General features: G+C 43.6%; 1 protein-coding gene across 4 annotated transcripts in view; it reads right to left on the minus strand.

Annotated features, from left to right (window-relative positions):
* Positions 1–1,663: 1,663 nt before the first annotated feature.
* The window catches only part of ZYG11A (zyg-11 family member A, cell cycle regulator), a 62,284-nt gene continuing 41,359 nt past the window's right edge, over positions 1,664–22,588 (minus strand). For 3 of the 4 annotated variants that reach the window (XM_077956543.1, XM_015139848.3, XM_077956545.1), the window contains 6 exons: positions 19,465–19,626; positions 19,339–19,383; positions 15,750–15,944; positions 10,341–10,402; positions 8,895–8,992; positions 1,664–3,436 (listed from right to left, as the gene is read on the minus strand). In XM_077956543.1, the coding sequence (XP_077812669.1) occupies positions 3,249–3,436; positions 8,895–8,992; positions 10,341–10,402; positions 15,750–15,944; positions 19,339–19,383; positions 19,465–19,626 (750 nt within the window). In that variant the 3' untranslated portion in view covers positions 1,664–3,248. The remainder of the gene's footprint in view (positions 3,437–8,894; positions 8,993–10,340; positions 10,403–15,749; positions 15,945–19,338; positions 19,384–19,464; positions 19,627–22,588) is intronic. The other variant, XR_013401858.1, reaches the window with a different exon arrangement.

The raw sequence follows: 22,588 nt of genomic DNA on the forward strand, positions 1-22,588 counted from the left end.
TCTCTCTGAGTCTTGGTCTCATTGGCTCTCAGCCCCTGACCTCTCTCAGTTATCAGGCACTCACTCACTAGAGCTGTCAAAAGATTTTAAGGTACCCCTAGTTTCTTCCTGTGGACAACAGAGGTAATAAATAAACTCTGACATTGGTTGAACATGTGTCAGGAGTCAAACTGCAGATCCCAGTCTCTGCCAGTTACTTGCTGTATAACCTCGGACAAATTGTTTAAACACTCGGGGCCTCAGCTTCCTCACCCACAAAACAAAACTTGTGAAGATTTAGCAAAATAAAAACACTTCATAGTCAATAAATACATTTTAATTGTTAACTTACAGTGTTTTTGTGAGAACCAAATGAAATAATCACTGTGAAACCCTTTGTAAACTATAGGGTGGCAGAAAAATCTTTTTATTTTTTGAGACAGGGTCTCACTCTGCCACCCAGGATCCAGGCTGGAGCGCAGTGGTGTGATCTCAGCTCACTGAAGCCTCCACTTCCCAGGCTCAAGTGATCCTCCCACCTCAGCCTCTGGAGTAGCTGGGACTATAGGTGTATACCACCATGCCCAGCTAATTTTTGTATTTTTTGTAGAGACAGGATTTCGCCATGTCACCCAGGCTGGTCTTGAACTACTAGGCTCAAGCAATTCACCCACCTAGGCCTCCAAAAGTGCTGGGATTACAGGTGTGTGCCACTACACCTAGCCTCCAGGAGACTCTTTCATAGCAGTTAGGAGCACTGAGAAGAAGGGGGCAACTAACTCTAATGGAAAGAAGGGAGGATCAGGAAATGGGCAAGTAACACTGGAATTGAAGCCTGAAGGATTAAGGAACATTTCAAGGACAGAAGAGAAAGTTTGACACAGCATGAGCAAAGGTGAGGAAGAGGTTGATACACTTAGAAAACCAAGAGCAGGCTGATACATAACCATACTGGTCCCAGTACCCCTCCCTCCTCTGGTACCAAGGCTACATCTTAAGCTATGGCCTTGCAGTCATCCTCCAACTGGATCTGAGCTCTGGCTAAGCTGAGCCTGAGCCTGGCCTAGAGTCACTAAACCATGGGCATGGATACAATGTAAATAACATTGCCGATTTCTGCAAAATACAAATGTGCTCCCAGGGTTATGCTTGCATCCTGGAAGGAAGAGTAACACAGGAGAGCCCAGGCCTTTACAGTCAGCACAAACCACACCAGCTATGACAACCCAGGAAACTCACCACCTTACTGAACTTCCTTTTTCTCATCTGTTAAGTGAGGAAAATAAAACTCACCTACCCATGAGGATTGTTGTGAATGACACAGAACTTGAAGGGATGTCTTGTACAGAATTGGACTTAACACACTGGTTCCCATAACACATCCTCACATCAGCATAAGCTAGCATCTGATAACAATGTTCTGAAGTGCTGGAACCCAGGTCAGGAAGATACCCTTTTGGAATCATGCAAGAGTGTGAAAAAATACAGTACAGTTTAAGGACTATGGAAGGAAGTAAGGTTACAAATTCTGCTTATCTGGTTGGACTCTGGTAATAGTTTGGAACATGGTTTAGAATAAGAATAAGCTTCTTCCTCATTTGAGGAACTAGAGTACATGGTACTCTAGTTAAGAATCTGAACCAAGCCAGCTAAAAGCACAAAAATCTAGTCTTAAAATGTGCTAATCAACAAAACCTTACTTTTATTTTCTGAAAAACTTAAACAGATAAATGACAAAACATGTTCATTAACAGTCAACAATAAGGCGAGGAAGGAATTCACACTCTATTCCTCAAAGCAGCTCCGCAGGGCTTGTGAAACAAGCTTCTGATACAGTTTATACTGTAGTTGAAGCTGGTTTCAGAAAAGCTTCATGCTGGGTAAGAAAACTCGGTGAACTCTTTGGCAAAGTCTCTTTCTGGCCTTTCCTCTTCTGCCAGTTTTGGTCATGGTCCCACCCAAATAAAATGGAGGGATTCAGATTTATCATTACATACAATCTTTCATCTAAACACTGCCGGCAAATGCGGAAGTCCCACCATGCCCTACAAGCTCACTCACATACACAGCATGTCATGTTCACATAACAGGAAACATGCCAAAGATAGACACCCAAAATTGTGGGAAAAAAAAAAAAAAGGCCAGGTGCAGTGACTCACACCTGTAATCCCAGCACTTGGGGAAGCCAAGAAGGGCAGATCATGAGGTCAGGAGTTCGAGACCAGCCTGACGAATACGGTGAAACCCCGTCTCTACTAAAAAATGTAAAAATTAGCTGGACGTGATGGCATGTGCCTGTAGTCCCAGCTACTCAGGAGGCTGAGGCAGGAAAATTGCTGGAACCTGGGAGGCGGAGGTTGTAGTGAGCCGAGATAGAACCACTGCACTCCAGCCCGGGCGACACAGTGAGACTCCGTCACACACACACACAAAAAAGTAAAAGAATATATTTCTCTTTCCTCCACCCCTCTATTCTTTTGACATGAGGTCTCACTCTGTCATCCAGGATGGAGTGCAGTGGTGCAATCTCGGCTTACTGCAACCTCTGCCTCCTGGGCTCAAGTAGTCTTCCCACCTCAGCCTCCAAGTAGCTAGGAGTAAAGGTGCACACCACCACGCCCAGCTAGTTTTTGTATTTTTTGGTAGAGATGGAGTTTCGCTATGTTGGCAAGGCTGATCTTGAACTCCTGAAGTCAGACAATCCACCCGCCTAGGCCTCCCAAAGTGCTGGGATTACAGGCGTGAGCCACCACACCCGGCCACAGATAAATAAATAAATAAATTCTTTTTCCCCCTCTCCAACAGGGGTTCTGCCTTCTAAACACCACATTGTCAAGCATATGCTTCCCACGCTTTTCTCATAGCTTCACATGACGATAACAACTAAGGAAATTTAATATAAATATCAAAGTCTCCCTGTAGGTCTTTCTTTTCTCTTCTAGGGGAACAGGTCCTGCTCCCATGACAAGCTCCCAAAGTGAAAAAATTGTCCAGGGCTAGAGAAAAGTAACTGGCATAGCTGTTCCAACACAAGCTCCCAGGTCTTCCCAGAGTCCACAGTTTGAGTCTTCAAAATTGCTGCTGAAAGGCTGCAGAATGAGTCCAACCTGACTTGGGATTATGGCTATCATACAAATCAACCTTTTGTAACATATATAAAATCAACAATCAAAGGCCAATGAGACAGCCAACTCACAAACTCCAATGACAGCTGATGTGCAATTACTGCCAGGGCAGAACACCGGACACTGAGGAAGAGTGCAGACCTCTTAGTCCCTTAGGTTCAGAAGGGCATTTGACAGAGTGGGCCTCTGATAATTCATGAAATGCATTCTGAAGTCGTTCAGAATGGAGGCTGCAATCTGCTGTGCTTGGGGAGTTGCCTCACTGTGCTCCTGGATATCACACAAAAGCTGCAATCCTTCTTCTTCAACTAACATTTTGCAGTATTTGCTGGCTGAAAGAAAATCAAGCAGAGACACTCCATGGACAACTGGCATTTTAAATATTCCCATGTCACCACATTCACCTTGCTGAAGAAAGAATACAAAGGTTTAAATGCTTTGGTCTAGGAATTAACAGATAAAATGAGTCAATCAATTCTAAAGCAGTACGTCAAAACTTAAATAATGCTTGGTTTGTATGAGATAAGAGTTGCTCATTTTGGTATGTTTACTTCCAGAAAACTCTATCTTCAAGCATTTTTTTTTTTTTTTTTTTTTTTTGAGACAGAGTTTTACTCTTGTTGCCCAGGCTGGAGTGTAGTGGCGCAATCTCAGTTCACTGCAACCTCCACCTCCCAGGCTCAAGCAATTCTCCTGCCTCAGCCTCCCAAGTAGCTGAGATTATAGGCATGCGCCACCACACCTGGCTAATTTTTTTTGTATTTTTGATAGAGATGAGTTTCACCATGTTAGTCAGGCTGGTGTTGAACTCCTGACCTCAGGTGATCCACCCGCCTCGGCCTCCCAAATGTTGGGATTACAGGCGTGAGCCACTGCGCCTGGCCCAAACATCTTTAATCCTAGTTAAATGATGTTGAAAACACCAGATGTTAAATAAAATATAATTCATAAATGTTTTAATGCATAGATGAATGTACAAACTAAAGGAATGTTCCAGGAGCTGGAAACAAAGAGCACTTCAGCTAGTGTAAGCTAACCTGCAGCTAAGCCTGCGGCAGAAAGAAACTGGTGGTCTTAGTAATCAAGGCATTTAAATTTCAGCTTGCAGAGTTGGAGGCAAAATCCATACATAAAAGTAGACCCACAAAGGGCTAGATAAGAGAAGGGATAAGATACTGAAGCATCTGTGTCCTAGATGGGGCTGTAGGGGTATACGAGAGTAGGAGAGGAGAAATCTTCTCATGATCACAATCCCAAGTGGGTAATAAGGTTTGAATTTACACTACCTGAATGCTGCTGAGAAATTAATATAAAAAATCTAGCACAAGCCTAGGGAAACCTCTGGAGCACTTCACAGAAGCGAATACAAAACTGCCACAGGGACACGCCAATCCAGTCTAAAATGAATTCTCAGAAAAACAAGCCCTGATAAAGTTGACTTCACAATCCAAAACTGCCCCCACTCAACATAACACACATAATAAGATCAGATAAAGACTACAAAATAATTACTTTTAAAGAAGAAAAAAACAGGAATATCTGAAAAAGAAGCAAATAAAACATTCAGACATTTAAAAATGTATCACTGAAATTAAAGACTTAGTCCAAGAGCAGATTCAGACCCAGTTGGCCGGGTGCAGTGGCTCACGCCTGTAATCCCAGCACTTTGGGAGGCTGAGGTGGGTGAATCGCCTGAGGTCAGGAGTTTGAGACCAGCTTAGCCAACATGGTGAAGCCCCGTCTCTACTAAAAATACAAAAAAGTAGACGGGCATAGTGGTGGGCCTCTGTAATCCCAGCTACTCAGGAGGCTGAGGCAGGAGAGTCACTTGAACCCAGGAGGCAGAGGTTGCAGTGAGCTGAGACCATGCCACTACACTCCAGCCTGGGCAACAAGAGCGGAACTCTGTCTCAAAAAATAAATAAATAAATAAATAAATAAATAAAAGAAAAAGATTTAGACCCAGTTAAAGAGAAATAGGCCAGACATAGTGGTTCATTCCTGTAATCCCAGTGCTTTAGGATGCCTGGGCAGGAGGATCAAGGCAATGTAGTGAGACCATGTCTGTACAAAAAAATAAAAAAATTAGCTGGGTGTGATGCTACATAGTCCCAGCTATTCAGGAGGCTGAAGTGGGAGAGTCACCTGAGCCCAGGAGGTTGAAGCTGCAGTGAGCTGTGACTGTGCCACTGCATTCCAGCCTGGGCAATAGAGTGAGACCCTGTTTAAAAAAAAAAAGAAAGAAAAAAAAATTACCTATCAAGAAATGATAATTAGGCTGACAGTAGACCCCAACAGCAATAGAAAATAATAAAAATGGCCAGGCGTCATGGCTCATGCCTGTAATCCCAGCACTCTGGGAGGCTGAGGCGAACATCTGAGGTCAGGAGTTTGAGACCCAGAATGGCCAACATGGTGAAACCCCGTCTCTACTAAAAAAAATAAAAAATTAGCTGGGTGTGGTGGTGCATGCCTGTAGTCCCAGCTACTCAAGAGGCTGAGGCAGGAGAATCCCTTGAACATGTGAGGCAGAGATCCCACCACTGCACTCCAGTCTGGGTGACAGAGACTCTGTCTCAAAAAAAAAAAAAGAAAACTAAAAATATTTTTTCTCCCAAATGCTAAAATAAAGTAACTATCTGGAATTCTACACCCAGTTATATTATTATTTAAGAGTAAGAATAGGGGTGGGGTGACAGATTTTGTCAGTAATACACCATCGAAATCTGAATACAGAAAACGAGTGGTGGGGGTTAAAAAAAAAAAAAAAGAAAGCAGGATGAGCAAAGAAAATGGTATTTAGCAAATTGAGGCCAGGCGTGGTGGCTCATGCCTGTAATCCAAGCACTTTGGGAGGCTGAGGTGGGCGGATCATGAGGTCAGGAGACGGAGACCATCCTGGCTAACACGGTGAAACCCTACCTCTACTAAAAATACAAAAAAATTTAGCCAGGCATGGTGGTGGGCACCTGTAGTCCCAGCTACTCAGGAGGCTGAGGCAGGAGAATGGCGTGAACCCGGGAGGCAGAGCTTGCAGTGAGCTGAGATTGCGCCACTGCACTCCAGCCTGGGTGACAGAGCAAGACTCCACCTCAAAAAAAAAAAGAAAATTGTATTTAGCAAATTGAAATAAGCCTTGACTGTAAAACAGTAACAGCTAAACTATCTTTAAGGATATGAAAACAAGGTAGAAATGAAATATATTGATTAGTCATGTTCTTGGACAGAAATACTCATTTGTGGCTGGACGTGGTGGCTCATGCCTATAATCCCAGCACTTTGGGAGGCTGAGGTAGGAGGATCACTCAAGCCCAGGAGTTCACAACCAGCCAGTGCAACATAGTAAGACCCTGTCGCTTTTTGTTTTGAAGTGTTTTTTTTTTTTTTAATTTAAAAGAAAAAAAAACTAAATACATTTTTCTAAAGAAATACTCATTTGTCATAGAGATGGGAATTCTCTTTAGGTTGACTTATAACTCTAACATGATGCTGATAAAAATACCGTAAGGGTTGCTGTTTTGGGGGAGAACCCCAGGCATGGTGGTGTACACCCGTAGTCCCAGCTATTTGGGAGGCTGAGGTGACAGCATCACCTGAGCTGAGACTGCAGTGAGCTGTGATCAAGCCATTGCACTTCAGCCTGGGCAATGAAGTGAGACCCTGTCTCAAAAATAAAATAAATAAAATGAAAATAAAATAAAATAAAATAAATTTTAAAAATAAAATAAGATTCTTACCCTTCTAATTGTTGTGAAGATTAAATGATTTATTCATGAAGTGCTTACAACATTGCCTGGCACACAATAAGTACTCAACTGAATTCCAGTTGTAGTTAGTTTCTCCTGTTATAACTGTCTGAGTCTGTTTCAGGGCTATTCTGATCTAGTCATCTGCTATCTATTCATATGTCAGAACCACTCATGGCACCATTTTACAATGTTAAGAGAAGTCTACAGGCAAGCTCCTAAAAACCACATTTCTTTCCTTCTTTCTTATCTTAGAGACAGGAGTCTTGCTCTGTTCCCCAGGCTGGAAGTAGGCAGTTGCATGATCATGGCTTACTGTGGCCTTGAACTCCTGCACAAGTGATCCTCCTGTCTTGGCCTCCCAAAGTGCTGGGATTACAAGTGCGAGCCACCAGGCTGAGCCCATAAAAAACATTTTTCTGGCCAGGCACGGTGGCTCACGCCTGTAATTCCAACACTTTGGGAGGCCGAGGCGGGCAGATCACCTGAGGTCTGGAGTTCGAGACCAGCCTGGCGAACATGGTGAAACTCCATCTCTAACAAAAATATAAAAATTAGCCAGGTGTGGTGGTAGGCACCTGTTATCCCAGCTCTACTCGAGAGGCTGAGGCAGGAGAATTGCTTCAACCCAGGAGGCAGAGGTTGCAGTGAGCCAAGATAGCACCACTGCACTCCAGCCTGGGCAACAAGAGTGAAATTCTGTCTCAGAAACAAACAAACAAACATACATTTTTCTTTGTTCTTTCCTGTTGATTCTGTCAGATAAACTTTAGAATAATTTTCAGATCCTCCATCTCCTACCTATTCATTTGAATTATATTACATTAATAAACTGAAAATAAATGACATCTATATGTCTAATAGGTCATTCCATCTTAGAAAATGGAATGCTCTTATAATTATTTCAGGCTTTTAAATTATCTCATAGTTTTCTGCATATGTCTCATTACTTGTTAAAGGCATTTTAAAATATTTTATGTTTTTGTTAATAATGTGAGTGGTGGTATACTTTCCCTTAATTATATTTTCTGATTTTTGCTGGCATTATAAAACCATTAGTTTTTATACACTTGCTTTACAGCTAGTCAACAAGCTAAACTTTTAATTCTAAAAGTTGTTTCTTGGGTTTCCTGTTATAAAATAATAGCTTATATCTCCTATAATACAATGAAAAATTGTATACCAATTCTCAACAAAAGATATCAACGGGAAATTCTCAAAGGGGATTGTATTTTTTTAAGACAGAGTACAGTGGCACTCTCATAGATCACTGCAGCCTCGAACTGCTGAGCTTAAGGGGTACTTCCACCTTGGCTTCACGAGTAGCTGCGACTATAGGTGCATGCCACGCATACCTGGCTAATTTTTTTTTAATGTAAAAAACATAGGTGGGGTCTTGCTATGTTGCCTCAGCTGGTCTCAAACTCCTGGCCTCAAGCGATCTCCTGCCTCGGCCTCCCAAAGTGCTGTAATCTCAGCACTTTGGGAGACACCTCACCTGGCTTCAAAAGGGATTTTAAATGGCAAAACATGCAAAAAATATTTAATGTGTTTGGGAAATAACCCCTGACTCCTGGCCTCCCAATCTCCCATAGACCATTACACAGAGGCAGGTCCATGTTTTACTAAAGGAAGAGTGTCAGCAATAAACTGTTGAGTGAAAAGACCAAGCTATAGGACAGCATGCATAGAATGAGCCCATTTTGTTAAAAACTATATTTCACATACACAGCACATACTAAATATAGCATGGACATAGACAAGTATCTGGGAGATTATCAAATTATTAACAGTGCTTGTCTGTGGGGAATACAAGTAGGAGCAAACTTTTACCTTCTATTTTGCTTGCTATCTACCCTCAAATAGATTACTAATTCTGAAGCATTGTTTTAAGCTAGTAAGATCTTTTTTCAGTTTCTTTTTAAACATAGCTAAATGCAGAGGACAGAAGTAGACAATTTTTGCACATCCACCTTGAACTTAATCATTACACAGAAAAATAGCTGGAAAACTATTATGTTTTGAACATATGTTGAATACATACGATTTTTACTGCAGACATGACACACAGCCCATAGTGCCCAGAGCTGAACCTCTGGTTGAGAGAAGTTGCCAAGGAGTGGGAAAAATGTCTTGAGAGATCTGAAACAAAAAAAAGTACAAAGATGTTAATCCAGAACTCAGGCCAGTGTTCAGGGATATAATAATTTATACTATATAATTAATATAATAATGTATATAATTTTCATGGCCGGGCACAGTGGCTCACGCCTGTAATCACAGCACTTTGGGAGGCCAAGGCAGGTGGATCACTTGAGCTCAGGAATTCAGGACCAGCCTGGGCAACAAACAAACAAACAAACTAACAAACTAAAAAATTAGCTGGCCCTGGTGGTCCACGCCTGTGGTGCCAAGTGGGAGGATTCTCAAGTGGGAGGATCACTTGAGCCTCAGAAGTCAAGGCTGCATTGAGATGTGATCCTGCCACTGCATTCCAGCTCCAGCCTGGGCAACAGAGCAAGACCCTGCCTCAAAGGGTTGAAAAAAAAAGAATTTTCAACATTTTCCCCACAGGGTCAACTCCTCCCTGTGACCGAGCATACAATGAAGCTATTATTTAAGAAATTGCATTCTGGGCCGGGCGCGGTGGCTCAAGCCTGTAATCCCAGCACTTTGGGAGGCCGAGACGGGTGGATCACAAGGTCAGGAGATTGAGACCATCCTGGCTAACCCGGTGAAACCTTGTCTCTACTAAAAAATACAAAAAACTAGCCGGGCGAGGTGGCGGGCGCCTGTAGTCCCAGCTACTCGGGAGGCTGAGGCAGGAGAATGGCGTGAACCCGGCAGGCGGAGCTTGCAGTGAGCTGAGATCCGGCCACTGCACTCCAGCCTGGGTGACAGAGCGAGACCCCGTCTCAAAAAAAAAAAAAAAAAAAAAAAGAAATTGCATTCTGTACTGGACACTTTATACGTTCAATATCTCACTGCATCCTCAATCTTACATGCTGTCAGCCTCATTTTACAGACAAAGAAAACTGACTTTCTAGAAATGACTTTCCCAATATCACAGAGAAATAGGATTTGAACATAAGGCTAACTGACTCTAAACACGTCATCACTGTATCACTGAGTACAGCCTTTAAGAAAAGCACAACATTGGGCCAGGCATGGTGGCTTACACCTGTAATCCCAGCACTTTGGAAGGCCGAGGCGGGCAGATCATGAGGTCAGGAGACTGAGACCATCCTGGCTAACATAGTGAAATCCCATCTCTACTAAAAATACAAAAAATTAGCCGGGCGTGGTGGCAGATGCCTGTAGTCTCAGCTACTTGAGAGGCTGAGGCAGGAGAATGGCGTGAACCCGGGAGGCAGAGCTTCCAGTGAGCCAAGATCGCGCCACTGTACTCCAGCCTGAGGAACAGAGAGAGACTCTGTCTCAAAAAAAAAAAAAAAAAAAGAAAAAGAAAAGCACAACATCATGAAATTACCTATAGGTCACCAATGCTGTCATCTTACAACTTGAACTTGGCCAATTCTGGATGGCTGCATGCTACTCCAAAAACAAGAGACAGAAACCAAGATTTGAATAATTCACCATTTACGACAAAATTTTTCAAAATCTGGGAATGACTGAACAAATTTAGATACACCTACTTGGCAAAATATCAATCACATAACGATTATATACACAGAGTATCTTAACAGTGTGGGAAAAACTATAAGAACAAGGGGCATCTGTTTAAAGATACTGGACTGAGCACACATTTATACCTCTACTCCCTCCATAATCCCATTAACAGAAAGTAAAACAAAGAATGATGCACATGGAAAAATGGTAACTGATTTAATACCTAGCACTTGGAAAGGTTAAAACACAAACCAGGCTGGACGCGGTGGCTCACGCCTGTAATCCCAGCACTTTGGGAGTAGAGGTCTCTTCTAAAAAAAAAAAAAAAAAAAAAAAAAAAAAATTAGTCGAGCGTGGTGGCAGGTGCCTGTAGTCCCAGTTACTAGGGAGGCTGAGGCAGGAGAATGGCGTGAACCCCGGGGGCGGAGCTTGCAGTCAGCCAAGATCGCACCACTGCACTCCAGCCTGGGTGACAGAGCAAGACTCTGTCTCAAAACAAAACAAAACAAAAAACACAAACCAATTTGAAGAGAACCCCTAAGAGACTTAAAAATTTGGCATATGAGGTACTTTCTGAAGTGAAATTACAGGTCGGGTTGAAAATAGGAGGACTGGGCCGGGCACGGTGGCTCATGCCTGTAATCTCAGCACTTTGGGAGGCCAAGGCGGGTAGACCACCTGGGGTCAGGAGTTCGAGACCGCCCTGGGAAACATGGTGAAACCCTGTCTCTACTAAAAAAAATAAAAATTAGCGGGGTATGGTAGCGTGTGCCTGTAATCCCAGCTACTCGGGAGACTGAGGCAGGAGACTCGCTTGAAGCTGGGAGACGGAGGTTGCAGTGAGCAGAGACGGCGCCACTGCACTGCACTGCAGCCTGGGCGACAGAGCAAGACTCCATCTTGGGGGAAAAAAAAAAGAAAGAAAAACAAAATAGGAAGACAGGTTCAAAGGATTAGGACTCCCAGATTTCTTCCATGATCCTTAATAAAAACATCTGGACTGGGCAACCGCATAAACAATTCAGGGTGGGAACACCATGCTAAAAACAGGGATGTGTCTGGAGTTAAAATCTAAATACTAAATGTTGAGATTCCCTGCCCCTCAACTCTCTTCTTTTACTAGGCTTTCAGACTATTGGCAATGAAGCTTATAATGTTTTTTTTTTTTTTGGAAGATGAAATTTCACTCTTATTGCCCAGGCTCGAGTGCGATGGCACGATCTCGGCTCACTGCAACCTCTGCTTCCCGAGTTCAAGCAATTATCCTGTCTCACCCTCCAAAGTAGCTGGGATTACAGGTGCCCACCACCATGGCTGGCTATATATATATTTTTAAAATTTTATTTATTGGCCAGGCGTGGTGGCTCACTCCTGTAATCCCAGCACTTTGGGAGGCCGAGGCAGGCAGATCACCTGAGGTCAGGAGTTCGAGACCAGCCTGGCCAACATGGTAAAACTCCATCTCTACTGAAAATACAAAATTAGCTGGGCATGGTGGTGCGTGCCTGTAGTCCCAGCTACTTGGGAAGCTGAGGCAAGAGAATCGCTTAACCCGGGAGCCGGAGGTTGCAGTGAGCTGAGATTGCGCCACTGCATTCCAGCCTGGGTGACAAGAGTGAGACTCCGTCTCAAAAACAAAAAATTATTTATTTTATTTATTCATTTATTTATTTTGGGGACAGAGTCTCGCTCTGCCACCCAGGCTGGAGTGCAGTGGCATGATCTCTGCTTACTGATGCCTTGGTCTCCCGGGTTCAAGCAATTCTGCCTCAGCCTCCCGAGTAGCTGAGATTATAGGCATGCACTAACATGCCCAGCTATTTTTTGTATTTTTAGAGGAGACGGGGTTTCACCATGATGGCCAGGCTGGTCTCAAACTCCTGACCTCAGGTGATCCACCCGCCTTGGCCTCCCAGCATGCTGGGATTACAGGCATGATCCACCGTACCCAGCCAAGCTTATAATTTGCACATAAAAGAAGTTTCTTCTCTAGGTAAGTTCCAACCAGTTTAGGACAAAAGATCTAAAAACACTACCACCAGGGAACACCTATTAAAAGATCAAATCTAGGCCAGGTGTGGTGGCTCATGCCTACAATCCCAGCACTATGAGGGCTGAGGTGGGTGGATCACCTGAAGTCAGGAGTTTGAGACAAGCCTGACTAACATGGTGAAACCCCATCTCTACTAAAAAATATATATATACACATACACATACACACACACACATATATATATTTATAATATATATACATATATATATATATATAAAAACTAGCCAGGTGTGGTGGCAGGCACCTGTAACCCCAGCTATTCGGGAGGCGGAGGGATTCCTTGAACCCAGGAGGCAGAGGTGGCAGTGAGCTATGATTGTGCCATTGCACCCCAGCCTGGGCGACAGAGTAAGACATATTCTACCTGTCTGCAGTTTTCAATCAGTCCCACTCATAGCTGTCCCCACGGACAGCTCAGGACCACCATAACTTTAAGAAAATCTCTAACACAAAGGAACAAAATAAACAGCAAAAAAAAAAGCAACTTGCAGGAAACAGAAGCCTTGGAGGAACAGGAAAACTTAAAAATTAGGCTGGGCATGATGGCTCCTGCGTGTAATCCCAGCACTTTTGGAGGCCGAGGTGGGCAGATCCCTTGAGGTCAGGAGTTTGCAACTAGCCTGGCCAAAATAGTGAAACCTTGTCACTACTAAAAATTAAAAAGTTAGCCAGGTGTGGTGGCGCAGCTGTAGTCCAGCGCCTTGGGAAGCTGAGGTGGGAGGATCACTTGAACCCAAGAGGTGGAGGATGCAATGAGCTGAGATCACACCACTGCACTCCAGCCCGGGCAATAGACCGAGACGCCATCTCAAAAAAAAAAAAAAACTTTTTTTTAAAAAATTGGTTGGGCATGGTGGCTCACACCTGTAATCCTAGCACTTCAGGAGGCCAAGGCAGGTGGATCACTTGAGGTCAGTTCTAGACCAGCTTGGCCAACATGGTGAAATCATCTCTACTAAAAACACAACAATTATTGTGTTTTTACAAGTATGCATTACCACACCTGTAATCCCAGCTACTTGGGAGGCTGAGGCAGGAGAATCACTTGAACCCAGGAGGCAGAGGTTGCAGTGAGCTGAGATTGCGCCACTGCACTCCAACCTGGACAACAGAGTCAGAGCCTGTCTCAAAAAAATAAAATAAAATTTTAAATTATCATTATTATGTTGAAAGAGATAAGAGAAAAATAGATATAGGACCTATGAAACAAAAACAGCATATTATATTTTTAGAAGAGGATTCAGAACAAAAAAGATAAATGAGATAGATATGAAAAGATGAGTCTGGGAAGGCCAACATTCCAGAAAAAAATGATTAAAGAAATGTCCCAGGGAGGAAATGAGCTTCCTGACTGATAAGTACCCAACACAATATATGAAAATAAACCCACAAAAAATTAAAAAAATTAATAAAAAATAAAATCAAAATAAACCCACAAGGCAAGCCATTGTGATTTCTGAATACAGAGGACAAAGGACAAAAATCTTTTTTTTTTTTTTTTTTTTTTTTTTTTTGAGACGGAGTCTCGCTCTGTCGCCCAGGCTGGAGTGCAGTGGCCGGATCTCAGCTCACTGCAAGCTCCGCCTCCCGGGTTCACGCCATTCTCCTGCCTCAGCCTCCGGAGTAGCTGGGACTACAGGCGCCCGCCACCTCGCCCGGCTAGTTTTTTTTTTTGTATTTTTTTAGTAGAGACAGGGTTTCACCGGGTTAGCCAGGATGGTCTCGATCTCCTGACCTTGTGATCCGCCCGTCTCGGCCTCCCAAAGTGCTGGGATTACAGGCTTGAGCCACCGCGCCCGGCGGACAAAAATCTTAAAGCTTAAAAAAAAATTGCACAGGAGTTCTCAACAGTGATCCTGACAAGTAAAAGACAATAGAGCAAACATTTTTAAATTCTGAAGGAAAAATATCAAAGCTAGAATTCTATACCCAGCCATTTGATCAATTAAATGTGAGGGTAAAATAAAGGCCTTTTTAAACAGGTATGGTCTCATTTTCATGACTCTCTTCTTAGGAAGCTACTGGAGAATATGATCCAACAAAAGGTGGGAGTAAACCAAGATACAGGGAGGCACATAAGCCAGGAAACATAGAATCCAACACGAGAGAGGCAAAGGGGGTCCCCCAGGATGATAGTAAAGGAATATCCGAGGATGACAGCAGTTCACCATATACGGTATACCAAACAAGCAGACCACATGGTAGGAACGCAAAGGCTCTGGGAAAGAAAATCCTGAGTAGGTGAAGTGTATAGAATATGTATGAAGATTTATACTTTGAGCACACACTTAGAAAGGCTGTGCATAGAAACAGTAAGAAAAAGAATCAGTTTCCCAAAGTGGGAAAATGAATTGATAGATTCCTAAAGCGATAAAGTCAAGAACAGCGCATAATATGTTATTTAGAAATAAGGAAGTTGGCTAGGCGCGATGCCTGTATTCCCAGCACTTTGGGAGGCCGAGGTAGGCAGATCGCTTGAGCTCAGGAGTTTGACAATAGCCTGACCAATGTGGCAAAACCCCATCTACAAAAAATACAAAAGTTAGCTGGTTGTGGTGGCACACACCTGTAGTCCCAGCTATTTGGGACATTGAGGTGGGAGGACCGCCTAAGCCTCAGAGGTTGAGGCTGCAGTGAGCTGTGAATTGTGCCACTGAGCTCCACCCTGGGAGACAGACCCTGTCTCAAAAAAAAAAAAAAAAAAAGAAGATGATGGGAAAGAGGACTGAAATAAGTCATATGCAACAAAATGTTAACAGAGATAGTTTTGGGTGGAAAGATATGGGTTAGTAATAAGTTTTTCTATATTTTTCCCACTTTTTTTTTTTTTGAGACGGAGTCTCGCTCTGTTGCCCAGGCTGGAGTGCAGTGGCACGATCTCAGCTCACTGCAAGCTCCGCCTCCCGGGTTCACGCCATTCTCCTGCCTCAGCCTCCTGAGTAGCTGGGACTACAGGCACCTGACACCACGCCCGGCCAATTTTTTGTATTTTTAGTAGAGATGGGGTTTCACCGTGTTAGCCAGGATGGTCTCCATCTCCTGACCTTGTGATCTGCCTGCCTCGGCCTCCCAAAGTGCTGGGATCACAGGCATGAGCCACCACGCCTAGCCTATTTTTCCCACTTTCTACAATCATATTATTATTATTTAGAAAACTACATTTTCTGTAATTAGAGATTACTCTGGATTTTGTAAAGAAGAATGTGGTTCCTGTACCAGATCTTGGAGAAGAGCACGCCTCTGGAAGTCACGGGATATCCAAAGCTGTCTGTCAGATGTCAGGTGGGCTATGATACCTGCAGCAAAATAGCTGACTTCCATTTCCCTGCTACAGAGTAAACTGCTGATATGCTTCAGCGCATCTTCGGTCACCAGCTTGGAAGAGAGCTCTCTGATTTCTGCTATGTTGTTCTACAGGTCAGATGGAGCAGAGAACCCCAGAGACGAGAAGGGAGGGGAGAATCAGGAATTGGCTTTTTTCACTTTCCTGCTTCTCAGGTCAGATACATCCAGAACACTTACTCCTGTACCCACCTCCGCCTCAAGCTAGCCTAAAGCCCACAATCCAACTCCCTTGATGAGGATGATCATTAACAACAGTCACTAAATAGGTACTTACTAAGTGCCAGGCACAGTACTAGATAAACAATTGTCTTTTTATCTATCTCATCTCATTTAATCTTTAAAATACTACTACAAAGAAATGTGACACTAAGCATGACAAACTTGTCACGTTCACACTGCTAATAACTGGATGAACTAGAGTACAAATCAAGGCCTAACTCAAATACTTAACATTACTGAAGGTCTGCTCAAGGTTACGTTATCTCTTAATAATAACAATGAAAGTCAGGCAGTATTTTCTTTATTTTATATGTTACACTAATTTTCTACGCTGTGTAACAAATTACCACAAACTTAGTGGCGTAAAACAATACGCATTTATGATTCCCTGGTTTCTGTGGGGCAGGAGTCTCGGCATGACTTAGCTAGACCCTCTTCTCTGAGATCTCACAGGGCTGCAATCAAAGTGCTGGCTGGGCTGCATTTTCACCTGGAGGCTCCACTCGGGGAGAGTTTACTGCCAGCCTCACTCAGACTGCTGGCAGAATTCATTTCCGGTGGCTGCAGGACTGAGTGATTCAGTTTCTCGCTGGAGGCCACGTTCAGCTCCTAGAAGCTGCCCCAAGTTCCTTAAACTGTGGGTTCCTCCCTCCTCCAACCACTTACTTCATGACTGTTTGCTCCGTCAGGGCCACAGAGAAAGAGTCCCTACAGTGGGCCTGCTAGCAGGACAGATTACATATATATAAGTATATAGCAAAGTAATCATGGGAGTGATATCTTATCATCTCTGCCATATTCCCTTGGCTAGAATCAAGAAACAGGTCCTGCCCACACTCAAGGGTAGGGGATGTCAGTCTCAGGAGGCTGGAATCACTGGGAGAATCTGTCTACAAAAATGAAAGAAAAACCAAAGGTTTAATGAGGTGGAACAGTGAAAGTAAACACAGCAGTTTGTGTTAGTGTTAACTGCTGCTTCTGATGAACCATTCAGGAAAGCACACCCTAGACATGACTATATTGAGGCACATAGGACACTAAAGATTGAAGCAGATATCGAGATGTCCCCCCGTGCCTGTTTTTCCCAAGACCAGCTATATCCCTCATCAACGCATGATTTCAGTGTTAAGTCTACCATGTTACCCCCTAACAAGACATTCTTAGCACAACTGACAGGGACACCACAGGTGAGTCCCAAGATTTTTCTTGTAAATCCTCACATTCTGGATCTCTCAAAAAAAAGAAAGAAAGAAAGTGGGCTGGGTGTGGTGGGTCACACCTGTAATTCCAGCACTTTGGGAGGCCGAGGCAGGCAGAGTGAAACCCTGTCTCTACTGAAAAAATACAAAAATCAGCCGGGCGTAGTGGTGCATGCCTGTAATCCCAGCTACTCGGAAGGCTGAGGTGGGAGAATCACTTGAACCCTGGAGGCAGAGGTTGCAATGAGCCAAGATCGCACCATTGCACTCCAGCCTGGGTGACAAGAGCAAGACAAAAAAGAAAAAAAAAAAGAAAAGTGGACAATCTTTTAGGTCAGCTAGTAAGATATGTAGAATTGTTTAGGATATATGAGGCATCAATTCAACTTTCTGGCATTATTTCCCATTCCTTTTCACCTTCCTACTTTTTCCCCAAATTCTAACCATTCCATTTTACAGTGTTCCTCAATGATTACACTTATTTATTACATTATAAATAATCTTCCCTAGCCAAAAATGACTTTGTCCCTTCTTTATACTTTTCCGTACCTTCCAGATTTCCAGTATTAATCATTTATTCCTCTCTGTGAGGCCTTTCACATCTACTTTGTTGTGAGTCCTGTATGTGTGAGATACATGAAGATAGGGCACAGTCCCTCCATGAGTTCAGGACCAAGGCTCCCAATGGACTCAGTGCCTCTCTTGCAGCACTCACTTGTCAGTTGTAAATCAGACACCTATTTGTACACATGTCTAACACTGCCTTCCCGAAGTTATGAGCAACATCACCTTGACATATTTCATGCATCTGTGTCTTTCCAATGCATACGGCATGGCAAAGTGAAGGTGCTTACTATATGTCTTTATTACTTATTGAAAAATCTTCACCTTTAGCTCTAGGAAACAAAGAAATGTCTCAATTGTAGAATACCTTGATTGAGAGGCAGTATATAAGTATCAACAAAGAAATTGCTAAAAAAATGGACTGCCTGGATAAAGCAGTATAGTAAACTGATTAGTATCAGAGGGTCTGGAGCCAGACTGCCTGAGTGGTGTTTTTTTTTTTTGTTTGTTTGAGCAGAGTTTCGTTCTTGCTGCCCAGGCTGGAGTACAGTGGCACGATCTTGGTTCACCTCAACCTCTACCTCCCAGGTTCAAGCGATTCTCCTGCCTCAGCCTCCCAAGTAGCTGGGATTACAGGCATGTGCTACCATGCCCAGCTAATTTTTGTATTTATTTTTAGTAGAGACAGGGTTTTGCCTTGTTGGCCAGTCTGGTCTTGAACTCCTGACCTCAGGTGATCCACCCACTTCGGCCTCCCAAAGTGCTGGGATTACAGGCATGAGCCACTGTGCCCGGCCGAGTTTGAGTTCTAATTAGGATAAACTGCATTTCTGAGACAGATTCTCTATGAAACGTGGATAACAGTGCATGGTAGAATACAAAAATAACACAACCTTTCCTATCCCTGTATATACTTCCCATAGCAATGTGACTTTACTGCCTTTAATCTGGGTTTAAATATATAATCTGTGTTGTCCTATGAAATATTAGCAAGGTGACATAAGCAGAGGTTTAAAAAGCAGTTGGATAGTGGGGCCTGCCCTCTGAGACTGCCACGTGGAGAAGCCCGTGGACAAAAAGCCTGCCAGCTGGTAAGCAGCCCCAACTGTCAGACATGAGAGTCAGGCCTTCTTAGACCCTCCACCCCCAGTCAAGCCACCAGATGACTGCAGTTACATAAGTGACCCCACATGAGACCAGACAGACCAGAAGAACTTTACAGCTGAGCTGAGCTCAAACTACTGACCCACAGATTCATAAGTAAATTAAACGGCTACTGTTTTAAGCCACTAAGCTATAGTTTGTTTACAATAGATAACTGATACACAATGGTATTTACTCTGTAGGACTAATGTAAAGAATAAATGAGTTTATACATGTAAATTGCTTACAATAGTGCCTAGCATATAGTAGGTACTATATAAGTGTTAGGTTTTGTTTTCAAGCAATTAAAATTAATTCAAAACAATTCACCTTACCAAAAGACCAAGTACTTTGCTTTGTATTGCTGACTCTGAAAACGTCTGTCAAAAAAATATATATATACAGGTTACTTTATCATGAAGAAAAGAACTTTACATATAAACTCAATCCTGTCTTCCCACCTCCAAGACTTGGATGAAGATTTCCAATCCTTGACTTTCAATAAAGTGCTTGCAGGCAGCTGGAGACCCATCTGTAAGATTCCAAAGTGCTTTCAAAGTAAACAAGAGGGTGACATCATCTAAATTCTTAGTAGTCTTTTGCTTTACTATTGCTAGAAGTTCCTAAAAACCAAAGAGACAGGGAGTTAGATGCTGTAATGAATAATCAATTGCAGTATAAAGAAAGCAATGTTAAGATGCATCAAACCTCGGTTCTAAACCCAAGTTCTGCCACTTAGTAGCTTTGTGATCTATTTTCTTTCTATAAAATAAATTACAACTACTTTTTACAGTTTTTGTGAGGATTAAATGAAAAAAATTTAAGTTTAGTGAGCACTTAGTCCAGTTCTTGGTATATGGTCATTAAGTTCATAATCAAGTACATTGTTAGCTATTCCATTATTTTTATTTAGAACACTTAGTCAACACCTTCTTTAAACCAAGTACAAAAAAAAAAAAGTGGGCCAGGCGCGGTGGCTCACGCCTATAATCCCAGCACTTTGGGAGGCCAAGGCGGGCGGATCACAAGGTCAGGAGATCGAGACCATCCTGACTAACACTGTGAAACCCCGTCTCTACTAAAAACACAAAAAAATTAGTCGGGCGTGGTGGCGGGCGCCTGTAGTCCCAGCTACACGGGAGGCTGAGGCAGGAGAATGGCGTGAACCTGGGAGGCAGAGCTTGCAGTGAGCCGAGATCCCGCCACTGCGCTCCAGCCTGGGCGACAGAGCGAGACTCCGTCTCAAAAAAAAAAAAGTTGGGGGGGTAGAAGTCAGACAAAAAAAAGTTGACTTTTTAAAATTAAATAAAAGAATTTTAAATTTTGGTTAATTATCTGATGGAAACACATAAAAGCCTAAAATTTAGGCTTTAGGAAGGGTGGGAGAAGGGAGCCTCCATACAAAAAAAATATGTAACTGAGACCAGAAGAAAAAGAGGATAAATCAGCCCAATAAGAAATGGGGACAGGGCCGGGCGCGGTGGCTCAAGCCTGTAATCCCAGCACTTTGGGAGGCCGAGACGGGCGGATCACAAGGTCAGGAGATCGAGACCATCCTGGCTAACACGGCGAAACCCCGTCTCTACTAAAAACACAAAAAATTAGCCGGGCGAGGTGGCGGCGCCTGTGGTCCCAGCTACTCGGGAGGCTGAGGCAGGAGAATGGCGGGAACCCGGGAGGCGGAGCTTGCAGTGAGCTGAGATCTGGCCACTGCACTCCCGAGACTCCGTCTCAAAAAAAAAAAGAAATGGGGACAGGTTGGCCGGGCGCGGTGGCTCACGCCTGTAATCCCAGCACTTTGGGAGGCCGAGGCGGGCGGATCACAAGGTCAGGAGATCGAGACCACGGTGAAACCCCGTCTCTACTAAAAATACAAAAAATTAGCCGGGCGCGGTGGCGGGCGCCTGTAGTCCCAGCTACTCAGGAGGCTGAGGCAGGAGAATGGCGTAAACCCAGGAGGCGGAGCTTGCAGTGAGCCGAGATCGCGCCACTGCACTCCAGCCTGGGCGACAGAGCCAGACTCCGTCTCAAAAAAAAAAAAAAAGAAATGGGGACAGGCAGGAATGGGGCTCGGGGGAGAGGGGAGGAAGCACATGCCAGGCAAAGTTTGGGGCAGGAAAGTCTGCTGCTCTAAGCCACTGAGCAGGTCAGTGGGGCTAGAACACCAGGACAGCGTTCCATCACATGACCTCACATCTTGAAGAGGCCACTGGTTCACTTTAACAGACTGCAAAGTACCATTTGAGATCAACATTTCTAGAAAGAAGTCAAGCTAGTATTTACAGCCTCTTTCACTATCAGACTGTCATGCGAGAGGAAAAAGACAATTTTCACTTTAACCAGCTGATGAAAAGATACATAAAATATAACAAAGCACCAAACAAATCAGAATGTGTATTTTCAAGAAGAATGAGACCACCTCAAATATTCTGCCCAATCAGTTGAGAATGTGTCAAGAGACTTCATCACAAAAATAAATATGTGAAAGTCAAGAGGAGAAGAAAAGAGTGGCAGATGAGACGGGTGCACTCACCTAGGCAGCTAGTTAGATGAATGAGAGCAAGACCAGGAGCCGGGGAAGTGAGCCTGTCCCTGAGCGTATCAGTGGCCAGGCCCTTGATCACACAATTTAGCTTAATGATACTCAAAATAACTATGCACTGTTACTACTATGACAGATGTCATTTTTTCAACTGAGACCCGTTTTCCAGATGAAAAATCTAAGACACAGAGGAGACTTATCCGTTGTCATATGACAAGTGCCTAGCCTGCTCGCTTTACCTGTACCTTATCTAGTCCTGTTACCCCTCCCAGCAACTTTATGTTCCTGGGATATGTTCCTCTATAACATTGTATGGCAAAACTCCTACCTAAGTTAAACGTAACTATCAGTTACTTCATACCTCCCAACATTCAACATATTAATGTTGAAAAAGACTGAGTTCGGCCGGGCGCGGTGGCTCAAGCCTGTAATCCCAGCACTTTGGGAGGCCGAGGCGGGCGGATCACAAGGTCAGGAGATCGAGACCACAGTGAAACCCCGTCTCTACTAAAAAAAAAAATACAAAAAATTAGCCGGGCGCGGTGGCGGGCGCCTGTAGTCCTAGCTACTCAGGAGGCTGAGGCAGGAGAATGGCGTGAACCCAGGAGGCGGAGCTTGCAGTGAGCCGAGATCGCGCCACTGCACTCCAGCCTGGGCAACAGCGTGAGACTCCGTCTCAAAAAAAAAAAAAAAAAAAAAAAAGAAAAAGACTGAGTTCACCTGGTCTCAATTTCAACATCTGCTCATAAATTTCAAAAGAGCACTTAACTGTATTTGTCAGTACTACTTTATTTCCTAATGAATTTTCTCCAAAGACTACTACTACTTCTCTCTCCTCAAACTTGAATCACCATCTTCTCACTCCCCTCATTTGATTTCTTCATCTTCTTTTTCATTGAGAAATACACCCACTCTTCCTAACAAAAGCTACCAACCTACTTGCACTTGCATCAATATACTCTGCCTTCCCTTCTGCTCCAATCTAAAGCCAACATCTTTACTTTTACTCTAAACCCAATTTCTGCACATACAGAGATTCAGCA

This window comes from Macaca mulatta, chromosome 1 (assembly GCF_049350105.2).
Source record: "Macaca mulatta isolate MMU2019108-1 chromosome 1, T2T-MMU8v2.0, whole genome shotgun sequence".
Taxonomy (NCBI): domain Eukaryota; kingdom Metazoa; phylum Chordata; class Mammalia; order Primates; family Cercopithecidae; genus Macaca; species Macaca mulatta.